The following is a 23,125-nucleotide window of genomic DNA, read 5'->3' on the forward strand; positions in this document are numbered from 1 at the left end:
CAACTTTTAGGGTGCGTATCCTCTCCTTTGTATAATCTTCTCCTTCCTATGGACAGACATACAGCTATGTGTTCAGAAACTAGACTGCTTACTTCTTGATACAGGAATATTATACCACATGGTCACACAGGAAACAGCACTGAGAGCTCCAGCACTATATTCAAAACAGAACATATTCCATCACAAAGAGTAGGCAGAGAAAAACATGTCTGCTTAGACAAAGTATCTTAACATTGGGTATATTTACCCATGGACTTAGGAGAAACTTTTCTATAAGGAGAGAAAATGACAGGGAGTGCAAACCTGCAGTACACCGCATTTCTTATATTTCTGAAGCAAGATAACAGCTTTTGAACATTCAAAGATGTAAATGTTCTCATACTTTTTTTTTTTTGTGTGTGTGCAATGCCATGCAAAATCCAGGGGTGATTCTACTTTCAGATGTAACAAGCAACACCTTGTGCAGATTAACAAGATGGATAAAAAATTCAGGAGTACACAACTGACTTTGAAGCCCAAGCTGCATTAACTTTCAGGATAAAGACAGGCTGCTCCATTAGTATTTGAATCAGCTTATTAACTATTAATTCCTTATTTCATCCTGAAAATTCTTCTCTGTGACGAAGCTGAAAACTAGTAACAAGTTTTGATTTTAAGAAGAAAATAAACTTGATGTGGCTTAAATTTCACTGGAGTGTTTATTTGTCCACTCTTTTGTAAACAAAGGCCTTGCTTTGTAGAGCAGTGCCTCAAGTTTTTTGCTATGACTTTTAAACACTCAGTTAATGTGGTTTTAATTTATTTATAACACTTCTGTGCTTAACATGCAAACTTCAAAATCTCTCTCTGAGAACCAGAGTACAAAACAGAACTGGTTACAGTTGCAGGAAAAGGCAAAAATCTTTAAAATATGATTAGGCAACTTCCTCCACCACCACCAAAGGCAAACTAACTTGGACTCATAATGATACCACCTTAATTTGTGTTTTCCCGCATGTTCAACATTATGTGTAGCTCTTGCCCCCCTAGGAAAGATAATAACAAAAAAATCAGATAGGAGAAGCAAAGATGATCACAGGAGTGGAATGGTTTCAAGCAAAGAATGACTAAAAGTAAACAAGGACTTTTCAGCTTGGAAAAGAAATGACAGGAGCCAGGGTGAAAACAAGCACTAAAAGATGGCACTTAAAGTAAGGAATAACAGCCTTGTTGGACTCCTTGCCAGAGGACATTATAGATTCTAAATTTTACATGGGCTCAAGGGAAGACTGAAAAAAACTAATGGAAAATAAATCTATTTAGATTTGCTAAATACATCTAGCTCAGTCCTGAGGCTGGGAAAGTGATCAGAGAAAGAATCCTATTTTTACTCTGTTCTTACTCTTCCCTAACTGTTCACATATGGCGACTACTGGAGACAGCACACTGAGTTGAATGGTCCTTTGCTCTGACCAAGTACAGCCCTTTTTATCTTCTTAGAATCTTAAACTGACTCTTCCTTCCTTTGTATTCAGTGGAAAACTTATTTTGTCTTCACCAAGTTACTTCAGGTGCTTAAACAACCTGATATTTTTACAATACTTGAAATCCTATTTCTTCCTAACTCATGTCCTGATAGGGTAATTTCATTCTGAAGGAGAAATCACTGATAGAAAACTGGGCATTTCTCCTTAACTCCTCTTTTTCTTCTTTTTTTTTCCCCCTTCTCCAAGCTACTAATTTGTAGGAGAAATGCCAGTGAAAATTGGGTAACTGTGGGGTTCCAAAATGTCCAGCCTTAATTCATCTGTCTTATGGTATGTGCTTGAGGAAAAATAGGCTAAGATCATGTCCCTCAGCCCTGTAATCTCTGCTTTCTTTATCAAATGGAATAGAATTTATAACTGTAGGGATCTCAAGAGTGCTTTTCTCATACCCACTCCTCTTGCTGCTAGCCCAACTTTGGCTTCAGAAGGCTGGAGGCAAGAGAGCTATAAGATGGCTCGTACACATTAAAATAGGCATACATCAGCTTTAAGAGCAAGAGTGAAACTCTTTAAAAATCTTTAAAAATCTCTTATTCACTGAGTGTCTGGGGACCGAGTTCTAATAGGCCAATACCAACTTTGGGCAGAACAGCAGAACACCTGTAATTCTGTTGCACTGTGATTTCTGTAACACCTGCTAAAGAAAGCTTGCTAAGAACAAGGAAATTTCACTTAGGACCTTTGTCTTGGATGATGCAACTCAGAATCCTCTTTATCAGGTGACCCTATCATAAAGAAAGCCAGTGACAGGAAAACAATGAAGCATTACAGCTGACATGGCTACAGATATAGATTCCAGGATATATAGAAAGGGTGCCTTTTGGAGAACATCTCAGCCCTCACTAAGGAGTAAATCTTTTCCATGTAGGCAAGAGGCATGCTGTTTTATGCAAGTATATGCTTTGCAGTTCCACCTGAAGGTTAGGCTAATTACTCCCTTCTTTTATCTCCTTTGAAAGATCATTGCAAATTCAGTTCAGGGTTTTTTTTAATTCACGTTATTTTTGTCTGTTTGATTTACTTGGCTGGTCTTTATATGGTGTTTTCTAAAAAAATTCTAATCTCATTGCAGATCTTATATAACTAAATCTTCTGTTCAGCTGGCCTGTACTGAAACACAAGCAGCATTGTGAGTTCATGTAGCACAAACGGCAGCCAAGGACTGTCGTGCACTTTAAAAGGAAGAAGGAAATTAACCAATTAGTAAAAACAACTAACTGCTTCTTCTTATCAAACTATTCCTTTGCTTTATAACATATGGAGCGACAATCAATTTCAGTGATGTCCAGTTTAAACCTTTAGTTTAATTTCACTTGCATGGGTTTCAATTTCAAGGATTTTTTTAATTCTGGATATTTTTAATTCTGAGCTTAATTTCAGAATCTTTAAATGAAATCTTTAAATGAATCTTTAAATGAAACTGAGCTGAAACTGCTGGGGGTTTATGGTTTCACCATTCCAAAGCAGTGTAGGTATCATCCTTTGTTTTATGCTCTGTAAAACAAAATACCTTCCCTGTTGACAAGTCTCTTAAGGACATGACTACATTATCAGATCTGGCACACGTACCAAGTTCCGGGATTTGGGTGCAGGATGCAGCCATGAGATAAACCTGGACCTGTAGATTCAGAGCTCACACAAAAGTGCCCTGAATAGAAACCAGCCCCAGGAATATGCTACCAGGTGGTTCAGCACATTGGTATGGACATAGACTAAGCTGATTTCTCACAAAACCATAGCAGGCATGCCAAGCAAAAATCCTTATAGTTATGATTTCAGTCAGGTCTTCAAAGAGAGATGTAAATCTAAAGCTTAGCAACCACTTGGCCTATCTTTCAATCTTTTAAACCTCTGTGATCCATTTTGTTATCAATAGGTTTCTCACTATTCAAGTACTCAAAGCCAGAAATAGGTATCCAGCTAATTCTTGCATAGCTTTTAGATAAAGATCCAATATCCTTCTTTATTTATTATTGGAACAGGGCCTGCCATACTGCCTTGTAAGAGAACAAAGTCCTATGTAGTTCAAGTGCCAGTCAGCATTTTCCCTTTGTGTTTCTGATTGCAGGCTGATTACACAACACTAATGAGAGCTTTCATTTATTTATCTAAATGAACAGAAGCCAAAACACAGAAAACAAAAGAGGTTAAATCTTTAAAGAGATCACTTTTCCCAGTCGTAATGGGGCTGTGGACAGTGCTCCTTTTTCAACTACAGAAGGAAAGCAGTAGGGGGGATTTGGGGGGAGGGATACATAATGCATTGCACAGGATGAGTTTTACAGTAGCTATCTTCTGGCTCACCTCCCAGATCTTATACCATCCTCTCATCAAGATGAAGTCTCTGTCCCACACTGACATTTCTTCTGCAGATAGAAGGCTACTTAACTTCAGCTGTTGTAGCCCTGCTCAGCTTCATTATCTTCAGTGATGCTGTGCTAATGTACAGTGCTAGAGCGTCAGACACTGCTTGCTTTTGGACCCCCCTCTAAAACGAGAAGGTGCTTCTGGTTTTTGAGGAGAGATATATATATATGCTCAGTGATTATTCATAGAAAATAAATAAAGAACCCAACAGATAAACGTTAAATGACAAAACTGAAAACTAAGAATACAAATGATGAGACATAGTAGGAGTTTGCTACATAGAATTATTTTGTTACAATCTAATTTCATAATACTAAGGCAGGAGATCTAGAGATTTTGCAAATGACATCCCAGTTTTAAAGTATTTCATTTGAATTGCTTGGAATTAGCAAAGCTCTCATCTCCCTCACTCTTCAATATTATTTTTAGTAGTTCATGAAGGTGCATATTTTATTCACCTACTCCTAAAGGAAATCTGTGATTAAAAAAAAAAAAAAAAAATTAAAACCAGAACTAACTTTCAAGATACTACGTTCTGAGATCTGATTTGTCATTAAATAAACAACAGATGATGCTAGTCATTTTCATTTTTGTAAAAAGTGCTTAATTATAAAATTAAATAAGGCTTCTTTACAGAATATATCATGTTATTCTCCCTTGCAGACACCCGAAATGATAGCTACATTGCACAGCAGCTAACTTAGAGAAGCGGTATCATTACAAGCATTACAGCAGATGCTCATTAACACGCCACACTTTGCCTCCTTGCAGATGGCTGGAATCTCCAGCCCTCTACAAATTATTCATATCTCATCCCTTTTCCTTCCTGTTGTTCATCTGATGCTGCCCCTGCCTTTTTGTTCACACCATGTACTTCCCACCTCTCATCCGCACTGTCAGCTTAAGTCCTGAACTTGGCCTTGCACATGCCATACCTTGTACATACATTGGCATATTTCACTGGTTCAGAACAAACGCATTAAGGACCTACAATGGCATTTTTCACCAACGTGGGAAATTAAGGGAGTGGAACATACACCCTCCTTAAGAGACCTGAATGAGGCCACACAACAGCATCTGTTTTGATCAGTATCTTAATCAGTGCCTAGCCACAGCTATCAATCTGAACCAGCACTAGAAGCTGTGTGGAAGCCTGTTCTGTCACCTTCTTTGTCTACTTCTGAGCTGTGCTGTGTCATGTACTTATGGCCTGATGAGCTGAGACATTGTGTTTCTTATATTCCAGAAAATTACCTTTTCTGTTACATGACTATATCCCACACCTGGGCGTTTTCAAGCTTTTAAGAGCATCAGTCAAGGTCATGAAAGTTGTGTGATTACCTCCTATGTCACGAGATCAAAAGTAATCTTAAGGGTTATTTTTAAAATGCTTTTTCATTTCTGAGTCTGTAGGGTGCTCACAAGTAAGAGATTTCCAAGATTTTATCCATGCCCTAGGAAGAAGCAATAGGCTTGCTGTAGTTTGTATTTGTGGCTGCACAGCAAAGGCGACACTCCTGAGAGTCATCATTTTGCATGGACATTCTGGCATATATCTTCTCCTCCTGCTATGCCCCTTTTGCTCTGCTGTGCTGGCAGCAGGGAAAGACATAGCACAAAAAAACTCCGCTAAGTCTTCCAATGAAGAAAGAGATCATTCTTTCCACAGCTTGCAGTATGCCCTGTGAGCACAATAAAAATAATCTATTTACAGTGTATTTTTTGGCAATACTAAAATGCAACCAATGAAAAATTCTAGGCTATAGTCTACCCTCACTACCTCTTCTGTCAATGCATAATATAAGCCAGCATATCATCGTGTTTTCTTAGTGCCAGCAGATACTGACCTCAGCTAGAAATACATACCTCAGTAAAACGTGATTCTATATACATTCAGGCAAGAAAAGTAGTTATTAGGAAAGCTTGCTATATATTACTATGCATTGATTAAAACTACTATTTTTGCTTCTTCAGACAGCTTTTGTGTTGGTGTCAGGACATCAAAGAACACCCTATCACTTCATCCTAACAAGATGAGCACAAAAAAGTAGGATAACAAGTCATGTTGTGCCTTGATATTCATGGTCTGAGAGTCAGAGTTCTCATTTTGATATGAAAAGCATCTACTCTTAATATACTAATCTCCTGGGTAAAGATCTTAGGCCACTTTTATAACCATTTTCCAGTAAGAATTGAATGGTTCATTGTTGTTAAACTACCATACATGCTCTGTTGGTACTGAATGCAAAACATAAGAAGTACTCCCGAGTCCAGAAGTAATGTTTAATCTGATGTGCTAATGTAATTATTAAAATTACATTACATTAAAATTAAATTATTAAAATACATTAGCACTTTCTGCAGGATCTCTAGAATGTGCATCACCCAGGAAATGTTTCTATTTAACAGGATTACAATGAGATAGATTTGAGGTATCACTGAGGGTTTGTTTTTGGAGAAGTACACTCATGACTCAAAGTCTAAAGAGATGTAACCATACAGGCCATATGCTAAAGACATTTAAAATAGTTTAACTCCTGTTTATTTAAATTCAATATTCTCTGGCCAATTAACCAAATTTAAATGTTACTGAAAGGAGTGGCCCTATTAGAAATCTGTCTGCAAATTTTGGAGCGGCACAAGTAAGCTAATTTACAGGTGAACTTGCTTAGATGAGTGCATATTTATATCAAAATGAAAGCAGAATATTCAACCTTCACTCATCAATAAGATCTGCAAGAATAAAATATGATAAAATATTGTTAAATTAAGTTTTCTTGATGTGTTTGGCAGTGTTTTAAGTGCTATGAATAGATTTTGCCTTAGAGTAAGAAACCTATTAAGTTGTTGGCCACTCTCGTCACAGCTGAAATCACAAAGGGTGCAAGAGATATTGCAGAAGATGTGGTCTATCACAGAATTCCAGTTAGGAGCCATTCATGATAATAATTGTAAACTGTATGTATTTGTTTTGAGGAAGGTAATGTGTTTTGTTTTGTTTTGTTTTAAATAAAATGGGTGTAATTTCAACATAAGATGATACAATTATATCAATAACTGTAAAGAAAATAATGTTAAATTTTTATGCTTCATTTTCTTGGTAAAAGAAGACATTTTGAAGTGTTGTAGTTTGCAACCACGGTTATATTCTGACTACTTTGTCTAATTTGTGACTTTATGAAATTCTGATAAGATTTCTTCACAAAATGCCCGAACATATGATTTCTATTTTTAAAGCAACAGAAAGAAAAAGTAATGAAACAGTTCATGAAATTCACTCCTGATAAACAAATATATCTTTCTAACATAGATAAATAAAAATTTTATAGGGAAACAACACAGTATAAAAAAAGGGGAGGAACAAAGGATGATCAGTCTCAGAACACTTTCCGGTAAAAAAGCCACACTAGCAAAAAAGAAGTGCTTCATTTGCAAGGAAAACATAATCCACAACCTAAAGATTTCCCAGTAAGCTTCACGTATCAGAGTCTAAGTTCTAAATTCAAGGCAAATTCAGTGTATTTGCCAAGAGCCTTCATCACCTTAAGTTCTCTCTGCACTTCACTGCATATATTTTCTGTGTAGGACTTAGTTCCACACCACAGACATTGCTTGCTTTCCAGTGTTTTGACTCTCTCCCAAAGTTAGCTGGACTTTATGAATTTGCTGATATACGTGCACAGCATATATACTACACTACACTTGATCTTAGCCAAAAGGCCGAGAAGCCCCTCACTACAGGAAAGACATTTGGTGCTGGAGTGCATCCAAAGCTGGTGATGGGTCTAGAGAACAGGTCTTATGAGGAGTGGCTGAGTGAACTGGGGTTGTTCAGCCTGGAGAAGAGGAGGCTGAGGGGAGACCTTATCGCTCTCTACAACTACCTGAAAGGAGGTTGTAGCCAGGTGGGTGTCGGTCTCTTTTTCCAAGTATCAAGTGATAGGATGAGAGGAAACAGCCTCAAGTTGCACCAGGGGAGTTTTAGACTTTATATTAGAAAAGATTTCTTCACTGAAGGGGTAATCAATCATTGGAACAGGCTGCCCAGGGATGTGGTTGAGGCACCATCCCTGGAGGTATTTAAAAGACATGTAGATGTGGTGCTTAGAGACATGGTTTAGTGGTGGACTTGGCAGTGCTAGGTTAATGGTTGGACTAAAAGTCTAAATGATTCTATGATTCTATACTGCAAATGACTATGTTTAAGTTGCACATGATTCATAGAAGCAGACTGAGATTTGAGCTATTTAAATTCAATTTCCATTACACCTATAGAATTATCTGTAAGCCTTATGTAAGTTACCGGACTTTTAATCTCTAAAATATAGATGCTAATAGTTATTTACCATTTAGACTATGAGATCTTTAAAGTTATGGACCATTTCTCCCAGTGCTCTCACACTTAGTACTAATAATATAGCTCTAATAGTAACAAAAACTAAAACCAAAATTGAGTTACTAAATCTTCACCGATAACATGAAATAAAAGCCAGTAAGTACAAGAGTAGTGCAAGGTATCAAAATACAGTTAAGACTACCTTTACTTGAGGTTATTACATGTGCTTTCAGTTAAACGTTGTTTGTTTATCATCTAGCTGATTCTGTTTCAGAAGTCCAACAAAAGCAAATTGGTCATATTTGTACCTGGTTTGCAGGATACATTCTAGAGCATGAATAGTAAAAAATTAATAACACACTTAATGGCAGTTCTGCTAAATTGACCCTACAGATTTTTTTTTTCCAAAACTTTAATACCATCTGAATGTTTTTATTTTATTATTTATTTATTTATAGTTAACTTTAAAAGGCAATTGAGTCACTTTTTTTCCCTTTTGTTTTCCTTGCACCTTTGAATCAAAACCAAAATTGCACCTAGATTAATTTAAGAGGCAATAAAGCAATGACATATATATTAGCTGTTTAAAACTGTACCTTTAAGTTATAAACTTCTCAAGGGAGATTCTACAAAGGATGCTACGAAGTATGTTGCTATGCAGAGTCAACTGAACTAAATGCAGATGAAGCAGATTGCTGGCAAACACGTTCAACAAGCTGTGAACAATGAATACCAGAGCTTTTCCTTTATTGTCTATCCTGGCTCTTTACTAATCGTTACATTCACTTCATGTGTTAAAGGTACTAAGGTGTGGCTATTATCAAAGACAGATGGAATACAAATAGGTAAATTCCTGTACACTGAAGTCAACAGGATCATTGATTATGTAAGATTAGCAAATGCACCCTGGAGCGATTTAGTGGTACAGACATACAAGTGACAGCAGCTTAAAAAAATCCTAGTATACCAACAAAGCCAGGGTGTCTTCATGTAGGTTTGCTCTTTTCTTTCAGCAAATGGAAGGAAATTCATCTTAGCCTAGCTTGCGATTAAAGAGGGTCATGAAGGTTACTAATTAGGCTGAGGAATGGATGAGAGCTACATCCATACTTTTGAAGATCTTATTATGAGACTGGCTTAATCATGACTAACTGATAGTTTTCTGTCTATAATATGCATGTTTTCACATCACCTCTATTTTGTTCAGCAACAGTGCAGTCAATTCTTTAACATAAAACAATTCTTCATTACAGAAGTCAACTTTTCTTTCAAATGCATCACCAAAGGATGCTGGCAATTGAGAAAGCATCAATATTGAATCTATACCCAGCAGGTAAAGCTGCATCCTGTCATTGAAAAACATCCTTTGGTGCCAAAAATGCTTTTATAGAGCTACACTGGGTAATAGCTATCTATTTACAAATTAACACAGCGTGGGAGTACAAAAGAATAGCACTGCTTTGAAGAAAAAAAAAATCCAAATACATACAAACAAAAAGTTCCTTTTAACTTCTCTTTTCTTCAACACTTTTATAGTAATTTGAAAAAGACAATGTTCAACTGATCAGTTAAAGTGAGTAATAAAGTCTATTATTCAGGCATTCATAGTGCATGATATGGCAGCTCATTAAGACCCAAATATTCCAACACACGCTTTCAGGTCTATTCTCTTCAGTAGCTTAACATTTTGTCTCTCCTGTTTGTCAGTTCATTTCTGTGTACCTATCATCTTAGTACTCACCAGGTCTAAGATTATGTGTCTTGAAATCAAGTGGCATCTGTAGGATGTAATTTATGAAAAGAATAGACTGGAACATCCTGAAACACAACAGAAGGTTCAAGAAAGTGTGACAAAATTAACATTTCAAACTAAGATTCAGAAAATACAGGATAACATCTATTTCTAGGCAAGTTGTAGGATGGAAACACAAAAAGGTCTGAAAAAACCCCAAAGAAAATGTAAGCAACTCCTCACTTGAAAAGCAATTAAGAGTGAAAATATTAATGGCTTCCACAAAAACAAGCGTGCATTTATTCTCTCTGACAGCCTGCCTTTTATCATGTTCTTGATATTAGTTTCCTCTGAGCTTTGTACATTGGATTTATTCACTTTGAATAACCGTTCAAAAAATAGCTGGAGACAAATATTGCAAAGCATTTGCAATAGACAGCAACATTTATTTACATCACACCTTTTTGCTCCTATCATAGCAGGCATTTTCCATGTAACTCTCCCAAAAGTTGGGTTCAAGATTCAGGTGGTTAAAAAAACCTTGTACTTGTGAGAGTACAGTGACAAGACCTAGGATGAGCTACAAAGGACAAGCACATTCCACCCACCAACTGCAAAATACCTCAGCAGCCACTTACAGACAAGCCACAGGGCTAACACCCTCCGGAAAAAAACCCCAACATTAAACCTATTTCCCAGCTAAATATAACCTCATCAAGACTTAAAAACATGCAAACCTTTGCTTTACAACATGCTGAAGTTTACAGGAGAGATAGAATCAGGTCTTATTCTTGCTGCTATGTTCAAGATATATCCCAGGCACCTTCTGCTAAATTAAATGGACAAAAAAAATCAGTTAGTTAAACATGTAAAACTCTGCTGCAGGAAACTAGTTGCAGTTCTGATGCACCTGCAGTGGGTTATAGACCTTTGCAGCAATAAGGATGCTGAACTACCTGTGCCTCTGGATCTGATAGATGACTCCTGCGCCAGCCCACTTTCAGTAAGAGAGATCCAGAGGACTGCAGTGATTCCAGTTAACTTACTTGATTATGTGTCTCTTTTTTTTTTTTAATTTTTATTAAATTAAACACAGAAGAGAACATTCATGGCTGCTGGAACTTGCTTACCTACACTGTTAAACTGTTAGAATGGTCTCTGGGCCAAATATCAGTCTCCGGAAAAAAATGCTGGGTATAGTTCAGGAATTAGAAGAGGCACAATTCTAAATATTCAGTTTGTATATAGCTACAGTGTTTATAGACTAAGAGACTTGAAAATTATGGATTGCACCAGTTGTCCAGTGCCCAAGAACTGAGTGGGCAATCACTCTTTATGTTCCAGGAATACAGCTATTTTGTGGTCTTTTACTTAACATCAAACTTACTTACTGTGCATCTGAGGGCAGACAGAATTGGGTCTTGCCATCAATACTTTCTGAAAGATAACGGTGATTCCCATATTAAAAACAAACAAAAATAGCAATTTTTAAAAAATGTAGATACATACACTTGACTACAAAGCTTTGTGATATCCTAAGTGGTGAAATTATTTAAGGAAAAAAAAGAAAAAAAAAACCCCACAAAAGTATTATTTTACTAACAACAGTTTTATTTTATGCAGGATGTTTCATAAAAATTTGTTTGGACAGTTTATGCACTAGAACTGCTCAGGCACAGAAATCTACTTAGATGTAAGACCACACACACATTTAAAGCCAAATTCACCCCACTTCCTTTGAGGGCTTTCAGTGGGCATCCAAAGTAAGAGTTTAGTCACCCTTGGCCTTTGAGGATTTACAAAGAGGTAAGCAATGCCTGATTTACCTTTGAAGGTGACACTTGCTTTCCATTGATTCTACAGTGACAAAGTTCCTCATTTAGGTTTGAAAGTTAAATTACCTAATGCGACACAAATGAGTTCAGGTCATGTTCTTAAAACACCACAATGTTTCACAGTAAAGGCAGTAAACTAAATATTGAGTTTATACCAGCATAAATGAAGAACCTTTCAGAAATTATTCTGTTAGACAGGTGTGAATGAAATCAGACTGTCTTTGTTCTCCCATATCACATATAATTCTCAACATATTCTCAGCTCAAAAGAGGTATAGTTTATTTTAAACCAGTATCATTTCAGTAATGTGAAATGCACTTTCCCATTATTAAGTATTTTGTGAAACAGCACAAGATTACCCATTCACATCTTTTATGAGAATAGTGTAGATCACATATCAGCAAATTTCTCTTCGCTAAAGAAAAATTAAAGTCCTGACACTTGAAACTGTGCTTTGTACATTAGTTTGAATATCTGCTTGTTTCTATACCTCCTTTTATGCGTTTATAAATTTATCACACAGCCTACAGGTAGCTTTGATAAAGGTTACAGAGCAATTTATAATTTTTTAATTATTAAAATGTATTTCCTTTTTTCATCAAATAACAAGAACAGTAATCTTTCATGATCACTTGAGGTATTTACTTCCAGTAATTTCTACTGCTTTGGAATATTCAGGCTAAGTAGATGATAATAGTTTGATGATAGTAGATGATAGTATTTTGGCCCTGTTGAAGTCAATGGCACAACATTCATTGAGGTCAGCAAGGCATCATTCCACTTATGGCCCAATTCTGAACAGCTCACAATTTAGGGATTTGATCTGTGACTCATAATCCATGATATTCCACACTGAAATGCAATGAAATGGAATTTGAGACTATAAATCTCCAGACAGACTCCTCACTTGAAAAACAGCCCATTCATGATGAGATTTAAACAAGGGTTTTAGTCTGAACCAAAGCTAAAAGGGAATTGAGAGAAAGGAAGGAAAGCTTATGATGGATGCCCTCATCATAGAAGTGTTAAAATCCAGTACTTAACCTCTTAAAGAAAAAAGAAATCACTTGGATAAATTACTTCTCAGTCACCCACCTAAATAAATATCACAGTTTCTAATTAAAAAATATTCCAACATATGGAATCCAACATATGGGCCACTCGCAAAGGGGCTAATTTTTGTAACTTACAGAAATATTGAGGTAACATTTTTATTCTTAACCTTGAACTTTACATTTCAAATGTTTTCAGCAAATGCAATATTATATTCCAAATTATGCATGTTCATGTTCATCAAATAAACAGTGCCTCTAAGACTAATAATGGAAATAACTGACTGTCAGATGGAGCCAGGACTCCCCTAGCAGCCATGTCATTAAGTTTCAACAAGTGAAACTGGTTTTATGGTTAAAAACCCAACTTGACCCATGACTGCAGCTTTACAAATCAGTTACTGGTAACTTTATAAAACCTGAAGTACATTTTTTGTTTGATTTGCATTCTAACACTATCAGAAAAGCATTTACAATGTTAAACGAATTGTATCATATCCATTACGTATAATCAAGGATCTTGTACAGAAATTCAACTCTGGATCGGGCAAATTAACTGTTCAAACAAATCTGACAAGGACTGCAGGCCAACTGCGTGCTAAGAGGTGAAAGGAACCAATCTGATCATGATACTGAGGCTCATCTCCACAGACATCGCTCTTGGAAAAAGCCTGCTGGGAGCAACAGAGGCATTTAGGTATGCTCAGAGACTGTAGATTCATGCGATTTGATAGAACTCTGAATGCCAAGACCCGTGTGCATCTCCCCAGGGCCAATGTCACTTAGTTACGAAGTAAGTAAATAACTGAAATGTTTTCCTCGGCGTTTATTTTTCTTAGGCTTCCAAATATGATTCAGAGATATAAGCATTTAAATAGAGCCTGCCTTTTAAAAATATGTCAGAATCTTAGCTGTCTCACAATTGCACAGTTCTAACTACAATATAGTAAAAATAAAAACATTTAGCACAGAGATAAAAAGGAGGCAAAGTTAAGATAAAGTACTGAGACTAGTTTTCATGAACATCTTTATGGAAGTGTGAAAGTGCCAGAACACTCATCAACACAATGTACCTAAACAGATATGCTTTTCAAAAAGGTCTAACAATTCTCAAATTTTACTGACAGTCTTAAACATTACTATATGGAGAAAGGAGATGTCTGTCTATGTAGTGACCATTCCTCCTCTGGATGCTACTGACAGAACAGAATTCTAAGGATAACTCTGCACACCCACAAAATAATTTCATATTACAAAATTGTACTCATATTCTTCATACAGGGAGCCACACTAGTCTCAATGGAAACATTTGCATAAGAAAAAAAAAAAAAGATTTAACGACTGATTTGACTTAAGATCAGCACAGACATAAAATTGGAATTTATCCTTTAACAGAGAAAAAACAAGTTTATTTTTTAAATTTTTCATCACCAGGCCTCCACAGTATTCCTGCTTCTCCATACTACAAATGTCACGTTATGGGTGGTGCCACTGAAATTTATTCTACAAAGCTCCAGATCTGCATCTTTTTGTGGGCATTCTCATTCACCATATGCATGCTTATTCAGCTTTCTGCTACATCTTGGGTTGCTATTCATGCAGCTAGAAGATCACAATCTCAACACAAAGTCCTTCAGCTCCATAGCTGGGGTAACTCCTGTCTGGTATTCACTTCGGTCAAGTGGTCATGTAAGTTACCATCTAAAACTCAACAAAACAATTATTTGATTGAAAATTGGAGACTTACCATTCCTTAGGCATTCTTACTCTGTTGTTCTCAAAGACACTGCTTTTCCTTTTACATATTTTTAGCATAATGATTGTAATGCATTTGCCCTCACAACAAGATCTAAAAATAAAGAACAGAGCTCTCTACTACACACAATGCAATGAAATCTGAATAATAGATTATGCATTCTTTGAACCAGGAAAGTACAGTACAGAAAATAAATAGCTCCTAAATCTTGCATATAATTAATGATAGCAATGACGCTATTATGAATGTAAGTGCATGGGATAACCCGTATTCAAAAATCAGCACAAATGATGCTCCTGACAGACAACTCTGTCCGCCTTAACTCCTCAAAACCAAAAACAGTTGGTTTACAGGCTATTGTGGCATTTCATATGGCACTTTCAGGAAGGGATTTAAAGGTTTCTTTCTACTTCCACAAATACACACCTTCAGCTGCCCTAAAATATCTGACAGAGAAAAGCCTTTTTATTTGTTCTGATTCTAGAGTGTAAATCCTGGAAATAGAAGGCAAATGCTGAAACTTATCCTGTCAAGTACAGACTGTACAGACATCAATTTTTTTTAAAAAACATATGATCAGAAATGGCTTCAAAGAGAAGCCAATTTGAGAGAATGATACTTGGAAACCAAAGTTTCACTAACATGTCAGTGTATATTAATTAATATTTCCTTTAACATGTCATTCCATCTAGCCAGGGGTGAAATCTAGGACTGAAGGGGAAAAAACAACCACTGCTAGTAAATGACAGCTAAGTTATGGTTAGTGAGACCACAAAATAGCAATAGCTTTATTGTGCTAGAGGCCTATTTTGACAGATTAATGACTGGCCGAGAAAGAGTTACTTTTATCTAGGTCATAATGAGATATCACAATGTGCTCCAGAAGGTGTGAAATGCACATATGGGAGGGACAAGATGGCAGGGTACCACAGGGACATAATAGTAAGATTGGAAGGAAAGGCAAGAACTCCTTTACATTAAAGATCAGCAAGGGTACCAGTAATCTGTACAAAGAAATTCACTGCACTTTTGACATTGTCTAATGCTTACCACCCAAATAAACAATAATTACACACATATTTCAATATAATAAGCCAAAACTCTGATCCCAGCTCCCACAAACCAGCTGAAGTGTATTTTAAGACAATTCCATTTGTAATAAAAACCAGATGGTAAAGGAAACAGATGTCTCTTTGTGATCTGATTTACACATCTGCAGACATTTACAATATGCATGCATTTCCAAAGAATGCTGAGCAAGTTAAATTGGGAATTGGGAATTTTTTTTCTTAATGGGCATGCGCAAACAAAGAGTGTGACTCAAGAAGAAAATAAGCTGTGACAAAGACACATCTATCCTATCAAGCCTATCAGTTTCCAAGCCAATATCATATCACAGTGCCATGTTAAAGAACCACCAATCACGATAAAAATTGGACAACTTTGGAAATAGTTTACTGCAGGGAAACATCACTCAAATGTGAGGTGACTGAGGGATAGGTGATTTTGAGATTTCTCCCCTCTCTGAAAGAAGACCTGAGGTTAGCAATGGTTGCCCTTCAGAAATTCATTATACAGAAAAGCAAAACATCCCTCAGCAACACAGACCTGGAGATTTATTTAAGATCTTCTAAATCTCAGATTGCCATTTTATGCAGACATCAACAATAAGCCATTGACAATGACATAAAATATTTGCACTGGTCTCAGTGAAATTATGCACAAGAATCAGCAATGTGTTACAACAAAGAAGGATGGAACAGTCTCACTCAAAAAGAGAAAATCCTTGCAGAATCTCTTAGACAAGAGGTACAGGATAAAGCAGTGCAAGAAGGCAAGTTGTTAACAACCTTCAAAATTAAGTTAGGTTGAGGCAGGTCAAAGCTACACAAAATCTTTTCCACATGTAACTGCTTGTTTGGGAGATCTTGTTGGTTTCTTAGATTTTGTCCCATTTCATTTTCTCTGGATAGTTTACTTCAGGCTCACAAAGGCTACCACATTGTCAGGCATGGAGAATGAAGTCTTCTCTTTCATCAAAGCACAAAACCCAATTTAAGTGCCACATATCTGAGTTGAAGGAACCATAGCCCATAATTACATTTAATATTCATGTCCATTCCAACTCTGGGCCTGTCTGCTGAGACTGTATATAAGGAACTAGATTCACTCAAATATTCTGTTTCCTCCTGCTGAAGGGATGCTGAACAGCTTTAAAATTCAGCTTGTGTCTATTTTGCATCCCTATAGTGACCAGTGAGACACAGACAGAATGCATCAGTAAACCTGTCCAAAGGGGCTAATTATCATCATTTGGAACTGGGCCAGTTTAACCAGTTTAATTTCATGTAAGTCATCCTACAACCATTGGATGGTAAGTACTTTCAAGAACGAACCACTTGGGCTGGAGTCAAACTGGTGAGCTGGAGGTGAAAAGCTCCATATTCTACTACTAATCCCCTGAGCTACAGAGTCCCCAGCTGGCAGTTCTACAAAGGTTCACACAGCTTTTTTTTTTTTTTTTTTGAAAGGCAGCAAAAGTAGTTACAAGGTTTTTTTAAAAAACAAAACAAAACAAAACAAAAAACCCCCCACACTTGCAAGAACAACTATCTTTTTCTTAAAATAATCTCTCTGAGAGTAGCAGGCTGTACACATTTTACAAGAATAAACAAACTTCTCTAATATTTATCCACAAATTGGGAGTCAAAGATCATTAGTGCAAATTTCTGCTGACCTGCAGCATTTATTCTATAAACTTTGGGTATCCTAAATGGTCCATTAGAGAACAACAGATATCTTCAATCCGTCTAATCTCTTCATTGGGCATGTTTTTTTTCCAGGCATGAATACTACTTGGTGAAATTTCCCCTTCATAAGGAAGATAGAAAAGACTGGTGGAGGTGGCAAATAATATTTGGTTTAAGCTAGCAGGAGGAAGAGGAATACCAAGAAAGGCAAAAATTGTTTCAGCCGTCTTCTGAGGAAAGCTCACAATATCTTCAAACTTGACCAGCTGATAATTTGTTGGCTGCAAGTCCCCATTTATTCTCAGTGCTGCTGCTGTGTTTGCTAGCCATAAATAAGACAACACAGAAACAGCATTTGAATTAGAATTTGAAAGTTCTTTTCTTAATGATTCATATTCAAAGGCATAGCCTTCATTTAAACTACATTTTCCTTTACCATTCTCCCCTTTAAACATTGCAGCCAAGCGTTGTGGAACATTTTTCAAGGAGTAAAGACTCGGCTTATTTTTGTACAACATTGAATAGATCCACGCCCGTGGGTCCCTTACTACATACAATGCTCTCATTGATGGTCCTAGGATTTCCTGAAAGAAGGGAAGCTTTAATGTCCAGCTCCCACTACTTAAACTAAGCACAGGTCGTGCATTAGGATAATAGAGGAGGTGTCTTCTCAGTTCCTTAATATATTCAGCATCTTTATCTTGACTCCCTCTTGCCCTGCTTCTTTGCTCTGACACAGATTCTCTCTTTTTGGATCTTTTCCTTTTGTCCTTGCTTATGGCAGAATGTTGAGCAATTTTACTTCTGCTGGCTTCATATAAATGAATGTTTTGTAAATGCAATTTTGTGCCCCGAACTAGAGACTGGAGCCACCCTTGGATAAGACGAAAATGACCATTCTGGACATCAGAAACCTTCCATTCACATGGGTCTACAAAAGAATCAATTTCAAATTCAGTCTCAGGAATTTCGAGATAGGCCGTAGGTATTCTGATGTATAAGAAGTCACTGCTATTGAAAAACAGCTGTTTCAAAATTTCTGCTCCAGAAGCGGGAAGTGAAGTAATGATCACATCTGGCAAAACAACAGGGTTTCCTTCTAAATGTTTGGCTTTATTGCCTTTACCATGTTCTAGCCTTGTCACGTCACTGCTCCATTTTGCACAGATGGGCTGAGTACACATGCTCCACACATCTACCAATTCAATAAGCCACAGCGTGACAACCAGTATCAGGATCCAACGCAACATTTTACTGAAGGATATGTAAAACCGCCACTGAAAAGCCAGTATGACCAAACTAACACCCAAAATTAGCCCTGCAATTATGTTCACTTTGAATCCAAATGGGAAAACCATCCTATTATTTTTTATTTGTTTTTCCACAGATTCAGTACCTACACCAAACTTGGTCACTTTGTTTTCATGAAGTACTTTGGCAAAACCACCAAATCCCAAGTAATCGAACCTTGCTTTTAAATTCTGATATTCAGTCACAACAGAGATGATGCTTTCGGTGTTGTTGACACTGAGCGAAATCTGAAATCCAGATTTTGCATTATCTGTGAGTCTGCAGTTAGAAACATTGACATATGGGCCATAGAAAAGGTAAACAATCCTTGTAAGCGTGTTTTTCATTGGAAAGGTTACATTTACAAACTGAGTCCATCGCTTTTTGAATTCGGCAGCTTGTTCTGCCTCCTGTATCCTAGCAACAGGACTACTCCCATGATGATCAAACCAAAACATCTTGTAGTGGGCATCCCACACATCCATCATAGCTCCATTGTATTTGTTCTTAAATTTATAGGGTATGTATTTAAAATCAATGTCAAGATTATGAAAAAAGGCACTGACAGAATTTACAGGAGAGTCTTCCTCCTTCTCAATATGGTCTACTACTAACAATGTCTGAGAATTCAAGAGCAGCAAAATACGATACACACTTTTCAATTTCATTGCTGATGTGTAAGCAGATACCGCCTCACCGCTCACAAACATCATGTCTCCAGCCTGGGAGGCTGTTATAATTTCTCCAGTCGAGTCCCCAACCTCGTCACCAATCCACTTCAGCCACTGGGCGCACTCACCAAGCTGTCCCTCCCACGGCTGGTTGCACTGGCTCGTAGGAGATGGAGCAAAGACCAAGACATTGTTCAGGTGGCTGAGTTTAGGTCCATAAAGAGCCTCAGATACAAACACTTGTCCATTGGGAGCAAAAGTGAAAGAGTTCTGATCGGGATGTTCATGTCCCGGATTGAAACTTCTCCACCCATCAATCCAGGTATACGGTTGAAAGTGAACAATATCAAAGACAGCACGTCCACCGAGTTTTCCAGACTTAAAGGACACAAAGGTGTTTGTCTGACTGTTTCGCAATCCAGCCCCATAAGTTACAACTCCCCAGTTAGGAAACACATGCATTTTAGCAGTACCGTAGTCAGGAGGCGGCTGAGGAGTGATTTCGGCGGAGTACCAAATAAATTCAGTGTGTAGCGTGCTCCACCTCTGTGCAGTGGACGGCACCATTGGCCCATCCTTGGGTCTGTGTTTTCTAATCTGCTGTGCCAGCCAGTTGCCAGCTCCATTCCTCATGACAAACTTATCCAAGAAAACCAACTGGCTCTCAGGACCATAAAACCAGTTGTAATTAGAATCTGCTACGCCCACAGTCCTCTGAAAGCCTGGCAATAGGGTGGCATAGTAAAACCAAAAGTGCATTTTGAGCCAGTTATTCTCCAAGTTGTTAATACCAAAGTGGCGCTGGGCCAGGAAAACATACTGGGTTACTGACTTGGCTGTGTAACTCCCATAAGCTACTCCCTCATCCAGAGACCCATCTACAATATGATTGAGCAGAAACATTGTTTTCTCCATCACATCAACGACAGTGTGTTTCCAAATATTTGCCTGAGATCCTTTGTCCACGCCTGCAACTAAAGCCCCAATAAGCAAAGCCAGCATATTGGTTGCCTGGTGATTGTGGAGAAGCTGCTTTCCCCAGGAACGAACCTTTGAGTACTCATACATTTCCTCACTTACAGACCATATCTTCTCCAGGTATTTTTGTCTTCTCTCGTTTTCCAGTGAATTATACAAGAAATCAAAAGCAGTGGCAAATCCTGTTAGAGAGTGACCGAGTGGCACTTCATCTCCAGGTGCATTGTCAACCAACCAGTTTTTGTAGCCAGCCATTCTATCCATATATTCTAGGGCAAAATCAAACGCAGCTTTATCTTCGGGGCACAGCAAACAATAAAATGCTAGAGGTGGCAGATTGTTACCATAAATCTCATTCCACTTTGCAGCAAAATCAACATGCTTGGGTGGAGGTAGGTAGTATAATGGGTTGGATAGCATAACCATCACCGCACTTCTGATGGCTCTAAAGAGATGGGAATGGCTTGTATGAGCCTTCTGCCTCAGCTCCTGGACATCTTCAGTGTCAAAATACAAGCTTGGATGAAGAACTGTTTTTTTCAGCTTCTGCTCAGCATTAAGACCTTCAAGTTGCTGCTTTTCATATTGATCTACATTTTCTATGAAAGTCACCCAATCAGAGTAATTGCTTACAGATTCTTCAAAAGTGAAGACAGCAAACATCATTAATGCTAGAAATAAAGTATGCCCCGTGAACACCAGAGCCATGATCCATTAGGCAGCTCCTCTTCCCCAGGCATGCATTTCCTAACAAAACACAATGTTCAGATATCAAACTTTGATCCAGTTAGTACAAAAAATGAACATCTTAAGGCATACTTTTAGGAGAAAAGACTGTGCATTCTAACAGATACTCAGATTACTTGCAATCTGAGCTACAACATTGAAATAACAAGGCTCTCAAAAACTTACATGTCAGCTGCCTTGTCTGTTCACACTTTTCTCAAACACAACACCACAGTGTAAATACTAAAATTAGAGGAAAAGTAAAATCTCTAAGATATGCATATAAAACACAGGTTGACAATGCACAGTAAGAGACCGAAACTCTCTTGACAACTTGAAAAACTTGACTTGAGAAAAAGGAATCGGAGTCATGCATTTACTTTTTTAAAAAGCTTTCAATCAGGTTAAATTCCACTTCCAGAGCTGACAAAAACTCCACTGATCACAAAACAATATAATTTATTCAAAAGAATGTGTTGTATTTGATGAAATAGGGAATTTACAGCGCTTGGAAAACCAACTCCAAAACTGAAGTTATTGTCTTCAGTCTCCCCTTATCTCAGTTTCCATACAGACTCTTTCCATCTTTCTCTTTTTGGACTCATGGGGGAGTGGGAAGGAAAAAAAATTAATAAACAAAAAATCAACATAGATGCTCCATTAGCTCCTTTTGATGAAACTGCAGTGCTTTTAACCACTATTCCCCTCTGTTTGTGAAAGGTGCCTCTGAATTAACAGTCATAGAGTACTGACATATTTTCAAGTCTTCTTTCATCTTATCTTCAGCCAATGACGCCCAAATTTTGCCTCAATGATTCAGATAATCCTGCTCCTTCCATTATGAAGCAAAAGGAAAACACGTGAAAGAGGCAGAAAGCCAATACTTTTTTGTTAAAAGAGCAGCTTCGAGTTTCCTTCCACTTTGCATGTTGGTTCTTTCTGTGGAAACAGAAAGAGAAGTTCTCTGAAGCTGTACAGGTGTCAGAACATATTTAAAGCAGAAATTACTTAAGATAACAAAGTATTGCTAACTTTCTAGGAAAGATGAGTTAATACAGCGTTTCTTTTACAGAAATTAAATAAAAAGAAGCATTTTCAAAGTTCCACAAAATTTGTCTTTGGCAAAACAGAAATTCAGATTGGCTATCTAAGTTCGCTTTATTTTACCTTTTCCTCCGTGACTACGCGGGCTCAGACCCTATTTTCCCGTTACGCTATCAGGAGCTACCCAAGAAAACAGATTTGAAACACGCCACCAAAAAATAAATGGAGCTCAAACAAACAAACAAACAAACAGTATATATGCCTATATAAACCACACGCCACACGCGTGGTTCTGCCGCCGAAATAACGGCGTGACGGCGGGAAAGCGCCCGGACCGACCCACGGCGGCTGCCGCCGTGCCGCCCCAGGGGCGCCCGGGACGGAGTCCGACAGCGCCGCGCTTCCCCCCGCGGCCGGCAGAGGGCGCCCGCCGCCGGCTCCGCCGCCTCCCCTCGCTCCCCGCGCCCCGGGGCCGCACAACTTGGAACAAGTTTCGGCGGCAACCGCGGGCGCGCCCCGCACGCTCCCCGACGCCCCCCCCCCCCCTCCCGCTGCGGCCGGGAGGCTCCGTCTCCTCGCGCCCAGCGTCCCCGAGTGTCACCCCGTCTTACCGGGTCGGGCGGGGGTCGGGGCGGCCGGCAGCCGCCGCGGGTCCGCGTCGCTCTGCCCCGCCAGCGCGGCCCGGGGTGCGGGGCCAGCCCCGGTCGGGGGGGGGGGGGGGGGGGGCTGCGGGCGGCGGCGCGCTGCACCGGCCCCGCTAGACTGGGCCGGGTTGTGATCGGTTCCGGTCCCTTCCGCGTTGCCGCTACTTTTCACCCGGGCTGGCCGCAACTTCGGGTCCTTGCTCTCCGCCGGCGGCTCCCCAGAGTTGATGGCCGGGGAGATGCGGCGGCGGGCGCCCAGCGACGGTCGCGGGCAGCGAAGAAAACTCGCAGGGATGTCGCTCCGGAGGGGCGGGAAGGGAGGGAAGGGGAGGCGGCGGGAGAGGTTGGCAGAGCCGCCCCCGGCGGAACAGGGATGTGCCGATCCTCCGCGCCGTGCTCCGGCGGCGGGCGGGCACC

At 38.8% G+C, this 23,125-nt stretch overlaps 1 protein-coding gene and 1 long non-coding RNA gene across 2 annotated transcripts in view; one reads left to right on the plus strand and one right to left on the minus strand.

Moving 5' to 3' along the window:
* The window catches only part of LOC142600410 (uncharacterized), a 321,258-nt gene that overhangs the window by 94,170 nt on the left and 203,963 nt on the right, over window positions 1-23,125 (plus strand). The gene's annotated exons all lie outside the window — the stretch shown is intronic.
* DSEL (dermatan sulfate epimerase like) lies at window positions 11,552-22,188 on the minus strand. Its single transcript, XM_075744529.1, has 2 exons — window positions 21,401-22,188; window positions 11,552-21,041 (listed from the first exon to the last, which is right to left on the minus strand). The coding sequence occupies exon 2, from the start codon at window positions 21,000-21,002 to the stop codon at window positions 17,352-17,354; it is 3,651 nt and encodes a 1,216-aa protein (XP_075600644.1). The 5' UTR covers window positions 21,003-21,041; window positions 21,401-22,188; the 3' UTR covers window positions 11,552-17,351.

Source organism: Balearica regulorum, chromosome 2 (genome assembly GCF_011004875.1).
Source record: "Balearica regulorum gibbericeps isolate bBalReg1 chromosome 2, bBalReg1.pri, whole genome shotgun sequence".
In the NCBI taxonomy this organism is placed as follows: Eukaryota; Metazoa; Chordata; class Aves; order Gruiformes; family Gruidae; genus Balearica; species Balearica regulorum.

Excerpts from the sequence above, each read along its gene's own strand:
- DSEL (XM_075744529.1), bottom strand. The coding sequence starts at position 21,002 with ATGGCTCTGGTGTTCACGGGGCATACTTTATTTCTAGCATTAATGATG.